This window comes from Talpa europaea, assembly GCF_964194135.1.
Source record: "Talpa europaea genome assembly, chromosome: 10".
In the NCBI taxonomy this organism is placed as follows: Eukaryota; Metazoa; Chordata; class Mammalia; order Eulipotyphla; family Talpidae; genus Talpa; species Talpa europaea.
In genome coordinates, this window is record NC_140077.1 from 6701833 (window position 1) to 6720170 (window position 18338).

Genomic DNA, 18338 nt, shown 5'->3' on the forward strand with positions numbered 1-18338 from the left:
AAGAGCAAAATCAACATCAAGATAAAAGCTGCCATGGTCACCTCCCCACGGGTCTCACCCACATCTGTGTCACCCCGTCCACGACCAAAAGACAAGCGCAGTTTCTTCACGTGTCTCTAGGCTCCATGCGCCTCCTCCAGGTCTCCTTCTGGCTCCATCCTGCTTCCTTCCTCAGTCTCTTCTGCTGCTTCTCCTCTTCCTGCTCAGCTCCACCCTCCCTTGGGTGGGGCAGGGAACCTCCCCCTTTCCTGGGGACCACCCTGTTACAGTAGGAGTCAGTATTTGTGGTTGAAAACCCTTCAGCTCTCTGAGGTCACAGTCCTGAATCATGCCTTTTCTGCCCCTTCCTCCCGCTGCCAGTCTGCTCATGGCTGCCGTGGGGAATGTCTGTGGCATTCATATCTAGACCTCAAAACATCCATTGTTCTACATCTAGGACACACCACCAACTTCTCACAACACCTCACATGAACACGTGTCTCCAAATTGGGTTTCACAGCACAGGAAATATGAAATCTTTGAAGCATGGGAATAAGGGGTAAATAGAAATTTCCTCCTATTAAAACCATGGCGTATACTAGCGAGACACACACTGGTTCCTTTATTTTTAGAATTTGTGGAAGATCTGAGTTGGAGCAGAAATGGAAAAGTCTGGTTTTAGCACTCACGGGTTAGGTAATGACCAACTCATAAACACTCTAATTATCCAACTTCCCTGAGATTTCCCAAAATTGAGTTTATCTTCCCTCAGAAAAAATAATCACTAAAAGGTGAGTAAAATAATACTTTAATGCTTATGTAGTGTTCTGGGCATTTGGGAGAGTTCGCAGACAAAATCTTTCTGATCAGCACTAATTACAAGATTTCCTCCATAAAGTCAAGGGGATTTCTTTGGATGCAAAAGCACTCCTCTGGTGCTAGCTGAAAGCTCATTTCTACCCTCAGGGATGGGAAACACAAGAGCTGGTCAACAGAATGCCCTGGAGCTACAAGGCTGCCCATACAAAAGTTACTGTTCCCAGGAAAAGGGGGAGCTTAAATACTTCCTCTGCTGTTGAAAGATGTGATGATGGTTCTGCCGGTCAGTGGGGAGCAGCAGGGACGCCAGACCCAAGCTCCCTCATCCCCTGCGCCCTAACTGTGCACCTGCCAAATGTGGACAAGACATTTCCTCACTGGGGGGCGGATGGGATTAAATGAGATTCTCTCTTAAGCGCCCCGTGAAAGTGCCTGGTACGTAGGAAGTGAAGAAGCAAAGGCTGAGATTGGCATGGGGTGGGGTGAAGGCCTCAAAATAACCCCAATATCTCCAGCAGCTATTTGAGTGCTTGTCCACTTCTCCCAGAAGCACAGAGACACAAGACACAATCCAGGGCTGAGCCACACTCTGGTCTCAGCAGGAGTCAACAGCTGCTTGGCTAAAACAGCAAAGGAGTGAGCAGCTGCCTGAATGCCTGGGTTGGACAGGTTCAAGGCAATCCTACAAGGGGGTGCAGCAGGAAGACCCCTTGCCTCGTTTCTAGTCTTATTTTTTGGTAAATATTTGACAACAACTCAGCATAGCTCAGGTAGACAAGCCCCTTCTCCATCCAAAGGGTTGGGCAATAATTACTCCCTCTCACTTGACCAAGCAGCCTCCATCGTGATCTGAACTGGAGTTTAATTTGACGGGCTGCTTCTTTTCTTTTCCTTCCAGGCTGCTCTTGGCCTTCAGCAGGGGCTAGGAAAGCAGAAACGAAACCCATTTGGTTCATCCTGGGGAGAGTGGTCCAGTCAGCCATGAAATCACAGTACTTACAAACATGAGGCGGGTGGGGATGTTGTCTGACTGCACCAGAGGGTTTTTATAGAGCCAGATCTCTTCCGGCTGGATGACTCTCTGGAACGGATCCAAAAACTCTGTAAAACTGAAACAAAAACAAAGAAAGACGCGTGAGGCCCGGCCCGGCTCTTCCCTGTGCTCCCAGGCCCCAGCAAGGCAGCCGCACCCCCACGGGCGGAGAATCCAGCCCAGGGCACGGAAACAGGCTGGCCCTGCTGGTGGGTCTCACCAGGTACAACTGGGCAAAGAGGGAAAGAATTTCTCAGACTCTCGAATTTTCCGTCATCACCTGCCAACAAGGACCATTTCTGGGCAGGAGAGAACAGCTATGGGGTGACGTCCAAAGGGCCTTAGAACTTGGGGTTCCAAAATGAACTGGGAGTTGAAGTGGTGAGTGTGGCTCAGCCTGGGCAAGGCCGCGGCAGAAGCATGGTCTCTGGAAACGAAATGCACTTGGGTTGGACCAAAGGGAGCATCAGCGGGGCCCCTGGGGAAGGAGCAGGTGGGCCCTCCAGGTCACCCTCGGCGTCCTGCCACCACCGCCACCACTAGGGGGCAGAGTGAGCATGAAGAAATTTCCAAAACAACACAGGTTGGGACAGGAGAGGAACAGAAGGGGAAAGAGGAAGGAGGGAAAGGAAATGAGGTGCATTCTGGGGCTGCTGCCAAGGGCCAGACAACTTAGAGCAGCCACCTCCTCAGCTCTTCACCCTCCCGGGCCTCCCACACCTGAGAACCACACCACCGGGCAGATGCAAGCAACAGTCACCAAGAGGGTATCTGGGCGGGGCAGCCTGCAGGGACGGGGTCTGCTGTCAGCTCCCAGCCACCGGCCACCGGCCACCTCCCAGCCCTGTGGCCCACCGCTCCACCCGGTGGGCCGGATTCGGGTGCCAGGTGGCTGGAGAGAGCCAAGGGAGCTAGGGGACTGAAGCATGTGTGCCAGGGTAAGGAATGTGGTTTTCCAGTCAGTGAGGGATGGAATGATCACGACGGGGAGTGAGCAGAGCAGAGAAAGGGAGGCAGACACAGGGACTAGGGGGGTGAGCCGGAGACACCCGCAGAGTGACGGAGGGGCAGTGGGATCGAGAGACACCAGCGGCAGGTGGGCGGGTCTTAGGGGTTTCTGAGGCCTTGGGTTTGCGCTTCCAGGAAAAGGAAAACCACCAGCCAAGGCGAGGAGCAGAGGGGTTGGGAGGCAGAGAGGAGGAAGCCAGCTGTCCTGTCCTCTGAGAGCCCATCAGGGTGCCCAACAGTCTTAGGGTAACCCCTGGGGCTTGGACAAACCCCAACATCAGCTCATCCTAAAGCCATCCCAGCCCCTGGACAGAATCAGCCTTGGTTTCTGCCCCAGACTCAGGCTTGTGTGTGACGATGACTGTGATGGTTTGTGTGACGGTTTGCAAGTCCCCTGGAGCGTGTGGGGGCAGGGGCCACTCCAGGGCGTGTCCTCCGAGTCCAGAAGGATGGCTCCCTGGCTACGTAGGGTCTGATGTCTATTTTGCAACTTTGAACAGGTGCTCCAGAAAATATTCTCCATCCAAGCAGCCTCCCACTGAACTCCAGTGTGATCTAGAGAGACCTAAATTCACTTGAGTTTTGCGTCTCTCTCTTTCCAGGTCCATCCCTCTCCCTCCTTCCCTCCCTCTCACTCCTTTAAGGTTTTACACTCTAAAGCTCATTTGTCCAGTCTCTGTAATTTCAAGAAGAAAGCAGGGCCACCCGGGACTGTTCTGCCAGCACTGTGCCCAGCAGCCCTGCCTGGCACATGAGCTACTAGTGAAGTACTTTCTAGATGGTGGAATGAACCAAGTCTCCACAGCCCGGAGCCGGAAGATTTCTGCAGAATCTCCTCATAAATGCACTGAGATTCCCTCTTGAGTAGGAAGCATCTCCTGCTAGCAACCACACAAACCTCCAAGAGAAGGCGTGGGGGGCACAGGGCTGCCGGACACCTGCCCTCTGTCCCTCACCCTGTCACTAAGCTGCTCACACCAAGAATGAGCCACGTCTCCTCACCCAGCTCAGTGTCCAGAGTCAGGGGCACCCACTGGAGATGAGGCAGAAACCTTGGAGAGAGACTCCGACAGGATGGGGCCTGGGCGTGCGGATTTGAAGACACTCCCCAAGGTGACCCTGAAGGGTCCTGAGTGCCAGCACTGCACCAGAGGCCCCCTCAGAGACCTCCACCCTTGTCCCCAAGGAGACACTCGGTGATCTTACTGCACAGGCTCTGGAGTCAGGCCTGCCCTTGCTTACTCAAATGCCAGCTCTGGCTGTGTGGCTCCTAGTAAGTTCCTGAACATCTCTGAGCCTCAGTGCCCCCCACCCCCACCATCTATAAAACGGGTGCACCTTACAGAGTGGGGATGAAAATTAAAAGAAAGGATACAGAAACAGGGCCTCCCTGGTGGCGCAAGGGGTTGAGACGCAACCTGCGAAGCTGTCCGCAGCCACTGGAGCATGAGTTCGATCCCCAGCCAGGGAGCTACCCACATGGCACAGCAGACCTCTCCTGACTCGCCCGCTGCTCCCCTCAGCAGTGGATTTTAGTCAGTCTGCCTGTTCTGCTCCCCACTCTGTCTCTGGTGAATCCTCTCAACCCCCGCACCTCTGACCTGTACCCCAGTTCCTGCGTGCATAAATAAATAAATTTTTAAAAAAAGAGAGACACAGGATTTCATCACCATTACCATTTTACTGCAGGCTCCATCTGCAAGATTTACTGCACAGTTTTCAGGCTTGTTCTTATTTGATTTTGTGACAAGCTACTCACTGCTCCCAAGGGTCTTAAGACATTTTAAATAAAACTAAGGAAAAAGATATTTGTTTGAAAGATGCTTCTAAGAATATAAAACCTACAAGTGAAAACAGCAGCATCCCCAGTACCCCAGTTACTTATTGCTCATTCAAATGCTGGCTCTGGCTGTGTGGTTCTTAGTGGTGGCAGAAAAAAATCACCCTGCAACTTCATGAGTCCAAACAACCATTTGTTTTTCTCATAATTTCGTGACTCAGGAAATCGAGCAGGCGGTTCTCACTTAAAATCTCTCACGTGGTCACGGTGGCCAGACATCAGCCGGGCTGCATCACCGTGGACTTGACACTGGACATTAGAAGGTCACAGCCAGGGTGAGGTGGATGCTGCAGTCGGCTGGGGTCTGCCTGGAGCACCACACACAACCCCAAGCACTGTGCTCAGAATCCTCCCTGGCTGCTGGCAGCACCCAGAATGTATCCCAAGAGAACCAGGGAGAAGCCAAAGGGTTTTCCTGCCCTAGCCTGTGTTTTCCACCATATTCTATTGGTCTATTGGTTACAAGTGAGTCACAAGGTCAGCCCAGGTTCAAGGAAGGGAGACAGGACCCACCTGTTGGCAGGGGTGTGGCAAGGCAAAGTAGAAGGTTGCTGTGCTGCAGCCACCTTTAAAATACAATGTCCTCCAGGGTGTCATCACCTTTGCCCCCACAGTGCACACTCCCAAACCACCCCCCAAAAACCAAATCCCATTGTTTTGCCAAACAGTAGTTAACAGGTCAGAGCAGCGGAACCCTGCCCTTCCTCACCTGTCTCCCGGGTGTCACTGTCCTAGAGGCAAACATTCCAAGCCTCCTGCACCAGCCGAGCACAGCGCCTCACCCAGCCCAGGAGCTGCAGGCGGAGCAATGTATGGAGCACATTGTAGCCTCGGGGAGCAGCAGCACCAAGGAAGACCCTTCTCCAGCCACACTCCAGCCTGGTGTCTGCCTCTGAGGCCCAGACAGTGAGGCAGCCATCTAGAGAATATGGGTCCCAAAAAGCAAAGGGAGTCAGGGGCAGGCCAGGTGTATGGTGGAATGTTCAGGTGACATTACAGGCTATTCCCAAAAGAGGGTGTGGCAGGTCTGGAGACACCCCTCAAGCTCTTTGGGAGTGGTGTGAAACCCAGGAGATGGAAAGCCGACTTCCGGATGGACAGCTCAGGTGGGGCCTCTGACGCCCTGCCAACCAGGCTCCCCGCCCACTGAGGCCTCTCTGGTCAACATCAGATCAGCATGTCCCAAAGGCCTATGTGCCAGGGACCAAGGTGGAGGTATAGGGTGGGGGCTGGGGTTGGCGTGTCCTGCGGGCTTCGAGGTGAAGCTGCTCCCCTGTGGATGAAACCCTGAGTGGAAAGAGGCCAGGACACTGTCAGCTCCTGAGGGTTTGATAAATATATGGAATCTTGGGCCCCAGCCCAGACCGACTGAATCAGAATCTTCATGTTTAACCAGAGCTCCAGGGCATTCTGGGGAGCAACGCCGGTAGAGACGCCCAGCTTCCGGGAGAGCCCTGGCCTCCAATCTCGGTTACTCAAGAGCCAAGTTGGTCCATTTTGCCTGCTCTTTCCTCCATGGGCACTGCAACTGTCCTTCAGACTTTGTAAATGAACTCAGTTATTCTAGAAGAAACTTCATGTCATGCCTTAATTTTAAAATTGCCATTCCCACAGGTGAACAGCGGCAAACATCAACATAAGTTCACTGAGAAAAAGATTGTTACTAAAGTCCACCCCGAGGCCATCACCTCTGAGCAGAAGCAGGGTCTCTGCCAGGGTCGCAAGTCCTGCCTATGCAAGAGAGAGGATGGAGGCGGAAGGCAGAGGCAAGCGCCCTCTCCCTGGTGGCAGAGTCAGAAGGTCCCGTCCATGGATGATCTGACCACCTGGCAAGTCCCTAAACCGCCACCTGTGGTGGAGGCAGAAAAACAAAGTGGAATAGCACAAACGAGGGCCTCCTCAGTGGCGCAGCGGGTTGAGCACAGCGCTGTGAAGCTGTCCGCAGCCTCTGCAGCGCAGTTCGATTCCCAGCTGGCCAGGGGGATTCCCACATGGTGCGGCAGACCCTCCTGTCTCGCCCGCTGCTCCCCTCAGCAGTGTTTTCAGTCCGTCTGCCTGTTCTGCTCCCCACTCTGTCTCTGGTGAATCCTCTCACCCTCCCACGCCTCTGGCCCGTACCCCAGTGCTTGTATAAATAAATAAATCTTTAAAAAATTTAAAAAAGAAAGAAAGGCACAAATAACTCCAGAGCGCAGCCACCCGAGCCCCTGGGTGTGGAAGAAACAGCCCCAGCTGCACAGCCCAGGCCAGAAACAGCAGAGCCCTCGAGCTTTCAAGGCTGAAGAAAGCGCAGCAACTCCCTGACCCGTGGCATGCGTGTAAAACTGAGCTGACTTTTATTTCCAATAAAAATAATGCAGGTAACCACATCTCGATGCACGGAAAGGCTCTGAGAGATGGCTCGGCTTGGGAGCTCTCATTCTCCGGGGATGAGGCCCAAGCCTGTCCACACAAGGACACACACACACTCTCAATCACACAGAGAGACATGGGTGACACACACACAGTCACACATGTACTTACACGCATAAACATGTGCACTCACATGCACAGTCACACATGACAGTCAGGGAATGATTCTAACAAGCCAGTGACACCTTCCTGTGTCCTCCGGGCACTGCGTAGCCTGCCTCCCGGCCCCTGTTCTGCTTGGATGGGGTCCCGCATGTCCTCCTCCCTGGGATGTCAGCACACAGGACTAATGGGCAGCTGCCAATCTCATCACCCCATGCCAGGTGCCATCTACGACCATCTCTCAACCCCCTTCATCACTCACGTCTTGAATAGGAGATGACAGCATGGACTCCACGGCCATGCCCTGTTAAACATGGCAGGACAGATGCGGCCGGGGTGGAGCGCTGGAGGGAAAGTGTGGGCCAAAGCTGAGACCATTGACCCCTCCAGGTCCTGGGAGGTCAGGCAGAGGACCCGGCTCAGGCCGCTCACATAAAGCAAAGCTACCAACTCAAAGACTCTACCTGCTCACAAGGACTCTTCTCCAACCTTCAGAAAAATGGCACTAAACCTGCCTCCCCTCCCTGTGGTCTCCAGAGCTGTGAACACACCCTGGTGTGCCCCCCCAAACAGGCGACATGGAGACAGAAGCCGTGGCAGGTACACTCTGAACCCAAATAATAAACCCTTGGACCTAAGTTCCAGTTGGTAGGAAATCCAGGGTCCGAGAAATAAGTCAAAGACCCTCCAGGCAACAGACAGACGAGTTCAGGAGTAGCACTGCAGGGAACATTCTAGACGGAAGCATCTGAAGAGACAAGACCACCGAATGGAACATAAATGCATTGACAAGATCCTGGGTCAAAGCAAATGAAAAGGAAACTCTGAGGAAGGCTGGGGAGATTTGGGGACGGCAGAGTGACCTGAATATTAAACGATATTAAGGAAATATTATCCATTTCCTGTGCTAGGGTAATGACACAGATAAGATTTTTAGAAAAAGAACATTTAGGGGGATTAGGACAAGCTGTGGTAGCAACTTCCTTTCAAATAGTTCCGAAAAATGTTATGTAAATGCATCAACACGGAGAGCAAGCAAATAGGGTGAGAAGGTGAATTGCTACATGGAGGTACATGGGGGATCCTTTAGCCCTTTCCACTTTCCTATTTGAAACCGTTGGCAGGATAACACGTAGGCGCAGAGAGAGCCAGCAGCAGGACTCCAACAGAGGGGGAAGAGCACCAGGGAGGTGTGGACAAGAACACAGGTGAGCGGCCAGGCCAGTGGCGCTGACCAGCCCAAGCTCCACCCCTGCCACTGACCAGCTGTGTGACCTCAGGCAAGCTGTGCCCCCTCTCTGAGTCCTTGAGTCCTGGCTGCCTCCTCTGTGGCTGGAGATACCCAGGCCACCCAGCCAGTGGGCAGCAGGGGAGGGCAGGGGTGGGTAATAAGGGGTGAGGAAGCAGGTGGACTGTCCAGGGCAGGCTGCTCTGCTCAGCACAGCCCCGGCCCCAGGGGTGGTCTCTTGGAGCAACGGCATATTCAAGACACCCCTGCAATGAGGCACAGGCATAAAGGGAAGCACATCCTGCAGAAACACAATGTTCAGAGCCCATAAAATCACCCCAGAAATCCAAACGTTACTGAAACTCTTTCCAAACATTTCAACAGAGGGCGCCTCCCCTTTGGAAGCGAATTACCGGAGACTGAAGATGTTTTCAGGACCTGAACTCAAACCCAAACTCCTGTGACCATGAACCCAGGCCGTAAAAGTGAACACGCCCACCGGGCGGGTCCACCTGGGGCGTCCTGACCTGAGTCAAGCGGCTGAGTCCTCCCCAAGCGCAAAACGGGCCACCCCCCTGCTGGGAAGCTGTGAGGATGTGAGATCACTGCGTCCCCCAGCAACTCAACGAGGGGCACCCACTCTGCCAGTCACGGGCACACTAAAATGAAAACCAGACCCTTGCGTTCATGCCATCAGATGTTTTTAGGCGGGCAGTTGAAGGCTTTGTGTTTTCATGTTCTCGTTGATTAAAGTTGCTTTTTGTGAAGTATTTACATGTGAGTGATGCCCTGTGATTTGCCTTAAAATACTCCACCAAAAGGAAAAAAAAGGCAAAGGAGGGAACAGTGGGGGAGAGAAGATGGACTCACTGGTGGAGAGGGTTTGAAAATTTCCACAGCAAAGTGATTCTTGGAATGATTTCGCTCACTGGTCAAAAAGACACTACACAAGTGAGTGTTTTCTCAGCCCCGGCAACTGATATTCTTGAAAAGTCTTATTAGCTTTGATTGAATTTCAGTGAAGTGTGACAATGGGGAGAGCAATAAAAAAAATTAGGAAGGAGAAAGGAGGGCGGGAGAAAATCAGAAGCAGAAGGAAGGAGAGAAATGGAAGGAGGTCATGTCATTCACAAAATGAGTTTCCTGCACACTGGATGGACCAGGGGCGCCTCAGGAGTCTGGAGGTGAGAGCTCCTCTCCCTGCCGCCGATGGCACCCAGACTGGATGCCCTGCAAAGCAGAGGCCTAATGCTGATGAGGGGCAGGTGAGAGACTCCTTCAGGAAGGTGACAAGGGTAGAGCCAGGCCACGGGCTCAGGACTCAGCCTCTCACTGGCTGCCAGGCTTCCCAGAGCCTGGACCCCACCCCAACACAAGCTGGGTCCCCTTGACCAGCAGAGCCAACAGTTCAGAGTCCTCCACACTGAGCCCCTCCGGGTGAGCCACATTTCCCAAAGGAAAATGGGGTTTGGTGCAGGGAGCACTGAGTTGTACCCGAGTCACAGATGAATAAAACCAGTCCCAAGAAAAGACCAGTAAAAGACAGAAGCAGGAAAATGTCTGTTTCTTTGCTGAAAGACTTCAGTCTCCAATCAATCTCTGACTCCAAAATGTCCACTTAATTTATTCCTGAATTAAGTGGGAGTCCTTGGGAATTTCTAATGTATTCTAGAACATTCTACAGACCCAGTAAAGCAGGTCCAAGATCCCAGGACACACCACTGAGAAGAGACTGGGGGCTGGTGAGTGCAGGGGACAGAATGCTACTCAAGACTCCAGGAAAAACACAGAGAAGAGAGAATTTAATCTGAAGGGGTTTCTGAGCTATAATTTTAATTAAAATACACCACTCAGAGAGCACTTGTTCCTGAACAGGGGCCTGTGAAGTGTCTTTCTGAGATTTTCCTCTCATATAACCTCATCAGAATACCCCTGGTGTGTCAGTGAGCAGCAGCACAGAGTTGGCCAGGCCTTCCTTACCCAAGACATTGGCAGAAATCAGCACTCATGACCTTAAGGAAGTCCCTGGCCATTCTCCCCACGACTTTTCCTCCCTCAGAGGGATAAGGCCTTGGAGTCCTAGAATGGTGTTCAGCTGGGTGGGCAGGCAGGAGGAGGCACGTGCATGAGATGGCACAGGCATGACTCTAAGGCCGAGGACCCAAGACAGACATGATCAGACGAGAAGCTGATGGCAGGGACTCAGGGCTGACAACATAGGAGTGTGAGACAAGGCCAAGGTCTGGAGAAGGCAGAAGCTTCCCCTCCCCCGAGGAAGGCCGGATCTGTGAGTTTTAAGCAGATCAGGAACTCTCCTTTTTGGCCCATTTTTGTTTTATTTTGTTTTGGGTTTTGTTGTTTTTTGTTTTGTTGGTTTTTGTTTGTTTGTTTGTTTGTTTGTTTTTTGCCAACTGTGAGCATCACTAAGTGTTTTCATGACCACCTGCTCTTCAAACCCTGAATTCCTCATGCAAGATCAGTGGGAAGACAGCTCGTGCATCTGGGCTTGATTTGGGGGCACTGGAGATGTCCCCACGCTGGTGTCTGCGGCCCCACACTCATCAGCTCCTAAGCCCAGGACGAACCATTGGTAGGAGTGGGTTCCATAGCTGGGACCAAGCTGCTCGCTCAAAAACTCCCTAAGAAAACTGTGAACAACCAGTTCATGGTCAGTGCTGCAGGATGGGTGCTGAAATGTAAGGGTCACAGAGGAACAGCAGCTCCAAGAGGCAGCAAGGAACCTTGTCTGCTTTTGATCAGAGCTGTAGTACCAGGGCCCAGCATGTAGTAGGTGCTCAAGACTAACCAATAAATCCTTGGCAGTTGTTTCAATAAGAAGCCAATCCTCTGTCGCCGCCTCTCAAGTCCGAGGCTGGCAGCTGGCTGCCCCTGCACGGAAAGCAGCCTGCTGCTGTGTTTGTTTTGAGCTGCTCAGTGTTTGTGGGTTGTTTGTTTTTTTTTTTTTTAATGTGTAAGTCATAACCAATATTTAAAACCCAGTAGCTCTTGCAGCATAATATGAATTTCTGGCTTCCACTGAAATTTTTGGTCTGGCCACCTTGGACCAGCGAGCCTCCAAGGCAACAGAGGATCTGAAAAGGGCCGCCCACTTTGGATGGGCCAGGCGCTGTCCAGGGTCCTGTCGCCCAGACGGCGCCCAATTGTCTGTGACTCCCTCATCCATCCGTGCAGTGTGACATTTGCCCTCTTGTGGCTGCTTTAGGCTGGCTGTTGGTTGACCTGTGAGCTGTGGTGGTATTTAATAGTTCCCACGACCCTGTGGGTCCACTCTATGAAGCCAGCTCCCTGCAGACAAAGGTGTCTCTCTCTTCTCAGGGAGTCGGGCTTTGTGGGGTGGCCCGTCTGCTGAGTGGTACATTGGCACCAACCAGGCCACAGCAACCAGGCCACAGTCCCCTCCAACACCATCACCAACACCACCATGTCAGATCAATCTGCAAGCCTTAGTCTGTTCTTCCTCTGTCCCAAGGGATGAGTTGACCCAGCATGCAGAATGGGGTTTATACATCATAGATTCCCAAATGGCTCATCATTCACATATTAAATGAGATGTCACTTTCAGAGACATCCAGAAGGAAAGGAGGAAGAGAAGGCAAGGGAGGGGCTTGGAAGGAGGGAGGGACCAGGAGGAAAGTAGGGAGAGAGGACCAGTTGATCACTTACTCAGTGCTCCCAACCCACCAACAGCCTGCTAGGCACCTCTTCCACCTTATCTCAATCACTCTGCACCACCAAAATGTAGGCACTCTTATCCCTACTTTCCAGGGAGTGAAACTGAGGCTCAGAGAGGTTTCTTGACTTGCACAAGGTCAGTCAGCTAAGAAACAGCAAAACTGGGACCCAAACCCAGGTTTCCTAAACATAACCCTGGACTGGTTCCACTCCCACCACTTTTGGTAAATGAGCACATTGAGGTGGGAGTGGGGACAGTGGGTGGGCTCAACCTGGTGGAAGGGGCAGTGGATGGACCCTGAAGATACAGGTTGGGATGCAGTATGGGGTGCAGGCTGACACAGGTTAGTAGCAGGTTGAACGAGGAATCAAAAGAGCTAACCAGCCATGACTCCGCACTGATTATTTTATAATTTAGGAACTCACTCACCCTTCAATGTTGTTATTTCTTTATGGGTAAAATGGAAATCCATTCACTTAGTCAATCATTCATTTGCAGTACAGCGAAGAGTTCAAGGAAAAGCATAGGTTTTGAAACAAGCTTCCTTGGGTCTGACCTTGGGCAAATCACCTGAGTTCTGTGTGCTTCAACTGTAAAAGGACTTAATAATTGAGATGACTGGCACATAGTAAGCAGGCCCGATAAATGTTATCTTTTACTCATTCATTCAGTCAGTCAGTCACTTATTCATTCAGCGAGCACTAACATCCAACCCACTGAGTAGATTTTGTGACCCTCCTCAAAAGGAGATAGTGTTGACTCTGGGTCACTCTGGGTCCTTTCCCTCCTGTCCAGTCCCTCCATGAATGATGTTGGCCCAGGAGGCCATCCTGCAACTCTGTGGTGAGGACAACACCTGCTCTGGGGACCAGGACAGTCCCTGATTTTTTTCTGGTCTTCCCAAATTGACATCTACACCCCTGAGTTCATTCTCCTCCTGGATTCAATTGCCAGTAACTTCTGGGATCACAGCTGTTCGTTCCCTTTTGGCATCTGAAACAAAGCAAGTCCCAAGAGGGCAGTAGCGACCAACACTGGAGGCCAGAACACATCTGCTCTATTCGTGACTCAACTATTAAGTCAATGTGAGTAATTCATTTAATCTCTCTCTTCCCCTCATTGTTCTCATTAAGAAACGGGACTGGGTGACTTCAGAGTTTTCTTTCTGTCTAAACACTGCAAATCTTCCCTCCCATACAGCGGATAACCTAATAGATAGGGAGCACTTTTTCCTATGTCCCAGAGGCAGAATTATGTGCTAACAAATCACTTGATTCAGACTTGACCAAAACCTTACAAGTTTATTTTGCCTGTTATAAAAATGAGTTAAAGAAGTGCTGACTGAAGCCACAGTGAAGCATCACCTCACACCTATCAGAATGGCGGCCAATAAAGAGACAAGAAGGCAGAGAAAAGGGAGCCCTTGTGCACTTCTGATGGGAATGTGAGTCGGTACAGACACTGTAAAAACAGTATGGAGGGTCCTCAAAAATTAAAGCTAGAACTACCATATGGCCCTGTGATCCCATTCTGGGTATTTAACCAAAGACAAAATGAGACAAAATGTTTTAACAGAGACAACAGAGACAAATGATTTAACAGAGACAAAATGTTTTCACTCCCATGTGCACTGCAGCATCAGTCACAATAGCCAATACGGAAAACAGCCTAAGTGACCATCAAAGAACACAGAGCTACACACGCAGATAGAGCTGGATATATAGGAACATTATAGGAGCTGTGTATATAGATATATATATAAACATTATTCAACCATAAGAAAGAGCATATGCCACTCCCAACAACACATTATGCCAAGTGAAATAAATCAGAGAAAGACAAATATCATATGGTATCACTTATTAATGAAATTTGAAAAGCCAAAAGCATAGAAGCAGAGGCTGGAATGGTGGTCACCAGGGCCTGAGGCAGAGAGAGTGATCAAAGAGTATAATTTCTAGTTAAAGACGCTTAGTTCTGGGGGCCTAATGTACAGCACAGTGACCATGTTAACAATACCGAGGGAGTAGCTCTAAAGTGTTCTCACCAAAAAAAAAAGGCAAGAAAGATTCATCATGTGAAGTTAGCTAACCCCATGGTGGTAATCATTTTGCAATATGGAAGTGAATCCTGTCCACACACTGTACACCTTAAATGTATACATTCTATGTCAATGATATCTCAAGGAAGCAGGAAAAAGTTCACGTTCAATAATAACTGAGTTTAAAAAGTAGGTGACACTGTATGCTATGAAATAAGTCAATGTTGTTTCTCTGACTTAAATGATTTCCTCAAGTTCTTTCACTTGTTATTCTACAAACAACATTGTGTCTTCAATGCGCAGCGCCCGGTAATCTGGTGATATGACCAACCAGAATGACCCCTTATAAAATACCCCGGGTATGTCTAAATACTATGTTCTCAGCGGAAGAGTTAGTACCTTCCCACCTGTATACATTAATTGCTGTGTTTAAAAACATATAACAATAACACTCCCCAGCTGCCTCTAAAATATAAAAAAATTCAGAAACAGAAGAGTTATTCTCAACAGCCTCAACTTATTGGCCAACCTGCTAGACTTAGGAGACAGACTTCCCGGAATCTGTGGTCATTATTGGACGGTCTTAATTGGCTTCTGAGATTTTGCACAGCACTGCAAATTTGGATAATCAAGTTTGGGAAAGAGTGTAATCAAGCTGATTTATCCACAATTATCTCCCCCTATTATCCTCCTTGTTACCCCATTCTGCAATTACTTGCATGGAGAATTTTTATGTAATGGAGACATGAAGGAGAGAGCAGCAGGCCCCTTCTGAATCCCGCAGAGTGAGGGCTCAGCTCTGTCCAAGGGGCCCCATCGTCCCTACAGGGACAGCCCTGGGCAGGCTGACTTCAAGACAAGAAAAAGCCCAGCAAGCACCCATGCCAAAACTCACAAGCTCCTCTTACCCCACGCTCATTTGGAAACACAATTGCCATCTCCAGGAGAGGATTTGCTCCCTATCTGGTCGAGGAGTGGACAGCGCGGATCAAAGTCAGCTCAAAAGCAACAGTGGGAAAAAGCACCCACTGATACGTGCTACTGGCCTTGACACTTGAACTCTTGTTCTCTTCTTTTTATCAACAGTGATTCAAAACAACATTATTTATAGCATCTGGCATTCATGTGCCACACACTGTTCTGGGCCCTTTAAATGCACATGGCTTTCCAACCGCACCGCCCTATGGAGTATTACCAGAACTGTCCCATTTTACAAATGGTCAAGCTGAGGCCACACAGGATTAATGCAGCCGATATCGGAGCCGCTGATCACACCCACTGAGTGGCCCTGCCTCATCAAGGGAGAAGATGGAGACAGAAGGGGTCCATGTTCACACAAGAAAGGGGCATTTGGAAAAGAAGCAAGGAAACACTAAAGAAACTGAAAGAGAGTCCCTCGCAGGCAGAAGTGGGGAACCATCCTGATTCAAGGCTGCAGAATCCGGAGGGTGTACAAAGTCGGCAACCGGAGACCCTGGTCTCAGCTTGGTCACTCAGGGAATTGCAGATGGCACCTGCGATTCTGGGTAAGAGGGAGAGTGGGGGTATCCATCACCTGACACCTGGAAAGTGAGGATCTGGCTATACCTCTTCTCTGGCCCTGGGAGCTTTGACCCTGGTGTGTCATGACTTACCCTGAACCTTGGTTGGGGACCATGGTCTCTGAGCAGTGGCCATCAGAGCAGATGCCAAGGAACTGGACCTGGGGTCCCCTTCTACTGGCCAGTGGATCCACCTTGCCATTGTCCTCATTATTCACTCACTCCCTTACAGCCTCCTGGTCTCCCCAAACTGCCTTCTGCTTTCCAAGCAGACTCCCGTGTCAGGAAATCGTACTTACGATTCCCTCTACCTGATATGTTCTCCCTAGTCTCCTGCCTGGCTGATTCCTCACGGCAGGACAAGCACCGGGAGCTACACGTGGAAAATTAAAATCCATTGGTCTTCATGGAAATGCTCACCTACGTGTACAACAGAGTTCTAAGACTCCACCACAAACACACAGCTGAGAAGAGATGGACAAGGGCCGACTTTTGTCAAGGAGGCACTGTATTAAGTGCTGGATACTAATTCTACTTTTCACAGCTGAGGTTCAGAGAGGTGAAGTCATTGGACTGGAGTCCCACAGCTTGTAAGTGGCAGTGGAGACTGAGACCCAGGCCGTGTGACTTCCAATCCGCACGGTCTTCCATCAGCCCACACAGTGACAGAAGACCAAGGTCTGCTGTTCACCAGCCAGATGAGCCTGCCCACTTGCTCTCCCGGGGTGGGGGTGTCAGGCTAGCATAGATCAAACACTGAGGCAGTGAAGGGTCAGTGACTGACCAGGAAACAGATTCTACAAGGCAGATGAATCCTTGCACTTACCAGGTTCTAGATGAGGTGCTGCTGAACCTCAGCAGAGCAGAATCACAGCATCGGGGGTCCTTCAAGTAAGAACAAGCTTTAGTCATCAGCTACCTACTAGTTGGCTGACATGAAACAAGGGCTCAGAAACCTCACCTGCCAGTGGAGATGCCAGGAGCACCTGACCCCACAGGGAGTCTCAAGGACTCAGTTACTCAAAGTGAGCTGATGAGAGTGTGGTCATTACTATTACTAGCTTCCAGCATCTCCACTTTCAAGTTAAACATCCTCTCTGCGATTCAGCATTCATGGTTAGTGGGTGGCGTCCATCAAGGATACAGTCTGAGTGTTGCTGGATGGCTCCAGTGATTTCAAAATTCGTCCACTAAAGGAATGGAGTTTTCCCCTTCCCAACATCCCTGTGCTGTCCTGGAACCCCCAGGATGATGCACACACTCCTTCCTTGGTGGTCCACAGCTGGGCATGGTCTGGCTAAATGACCGATTCCATCACCTGGCGACAAGGTCTGCAAACCTGTCACTACCTGACTGCAACGGAGGTATAATATCTGACAGCACGCGGCCCAGAACACACTCCAAGAATGGATATACTACCACCCAAGGTGTCCACTGGGTCCTGCTGTGTTCTGGCCACTGGTCACTCTGCTAAGGGCAGAGCATCTAACAAGCAGATACAGTCTCTGACTCCTGTGATCCAAAGGGGAAGACAGTGGGCACACAATTCATGATCACAGGGACGCAGGAGAACTATCTCACCACTTGAAGTAACTGCACCTTGCAGACTCAGGAAAAGCTCATGGAGAAAACAACAGCCCAGCTATGTCTGGAAAACCAGTACAGGCTGGGATAGGATGTGGGAGGCAGGGGCAGTTGGGGAAAGAGCTCCATGCAGCTCTACAGAACAGAGCCATCCTGAGACCATACTGCTAGGAATCATGTTTAAGACATAATTAATTTTTTTCAAATAGCATCAGTGAAGCCCACGGCTTCCTCAGTCTTCTGTACACAAACAGACTTCAAATCCCACCCCCCGGCCTCACCCCCCACCCCCACAGCTGCTGGCGGGAGCTGCAGGACTTCACATGTAATCCTGTTAGGGTTTACCTTGTTAGTTTCAGACCCATCATTGCTGTCAAGATTTTTATGAATCTTGATTCTATTATCCTACATATTAGCCTTCCATCCTGGTTTTGTGTCATTCACAAATTTAATAAGCCTGCTTTCTACATCTTTATCCAAGTTGCCGATAACAACCTTGGACAGAGGAGGTCAGGTTCGGAGTCCTGAAGCATGGCCCCTGATGGCATACCCTGGCTGCACTCCAGATCCACAGCACTGCCCATGCTCTCTGCATACATGTTTGTTCCACCTCTAACTACTACATTTGCCAGAAGACATTCTCCTGTTGTATGCAAGGGGGGGGGGGTGGGGGGAGTGGAGGGTAAACTCAAGGGAGGCTAACAAGAATTGTAATATCTCACTCATCTAGAGCACAACTTTCAACACCACCCTGCTCTATGAACCAGCCAGCAATTACAAGTCCTCTGGGCATGCAGAGTACGCAAGAACTTACAAAGAGGACCATCACACTAAAACTATTCACTCTTTTCCATGCACGATTTTAATAAGGTGGCTATCTTCATTCCAGGCCTTGGCAGATTCGTAGTTACAGATTGGAAGAAGAAATGTTATTTGCTTTAGGTAAGTGATAAATGTCTACAGTCTGCCAAGAATAGAGAAAAAACTGAATTAAAGAAATCAACCACAATCTCCAGTGAGTTCATGGAAAAGGAGCCTCAGCATACCCAAAGGAATC

At 50.4% G+C, this 18338-nt stretch overlaps 1 protein-coding gene across 5 annotated transcripts in view; it reads right to left on the reverse strand.

Annotated features, from left to right (window-relative positions):
- PLPP4 (phospholipid phosphatase 4) overlaps positions 1–18338 on the reverse strand; it is a gene marked incomplete at both ends in the record, with an annotated part of 102358 nt that overhangs the window by 59691 nt on the left and 24329 nt on the right. For all 5 annotated transcript variants that reach the window (XM_084246249.1, XM_084246248.1, XM_084246247.1 and 2 more), the window contains one exon: positions 1799–1907. In XM_084246249.1, coding sequence (XP_084102375.1) covers positions 1799–1907 — 109 coding nt within the window. The remainder of the gene's footprint in view (positions 1–1798; positions 1908–18338) is intronic.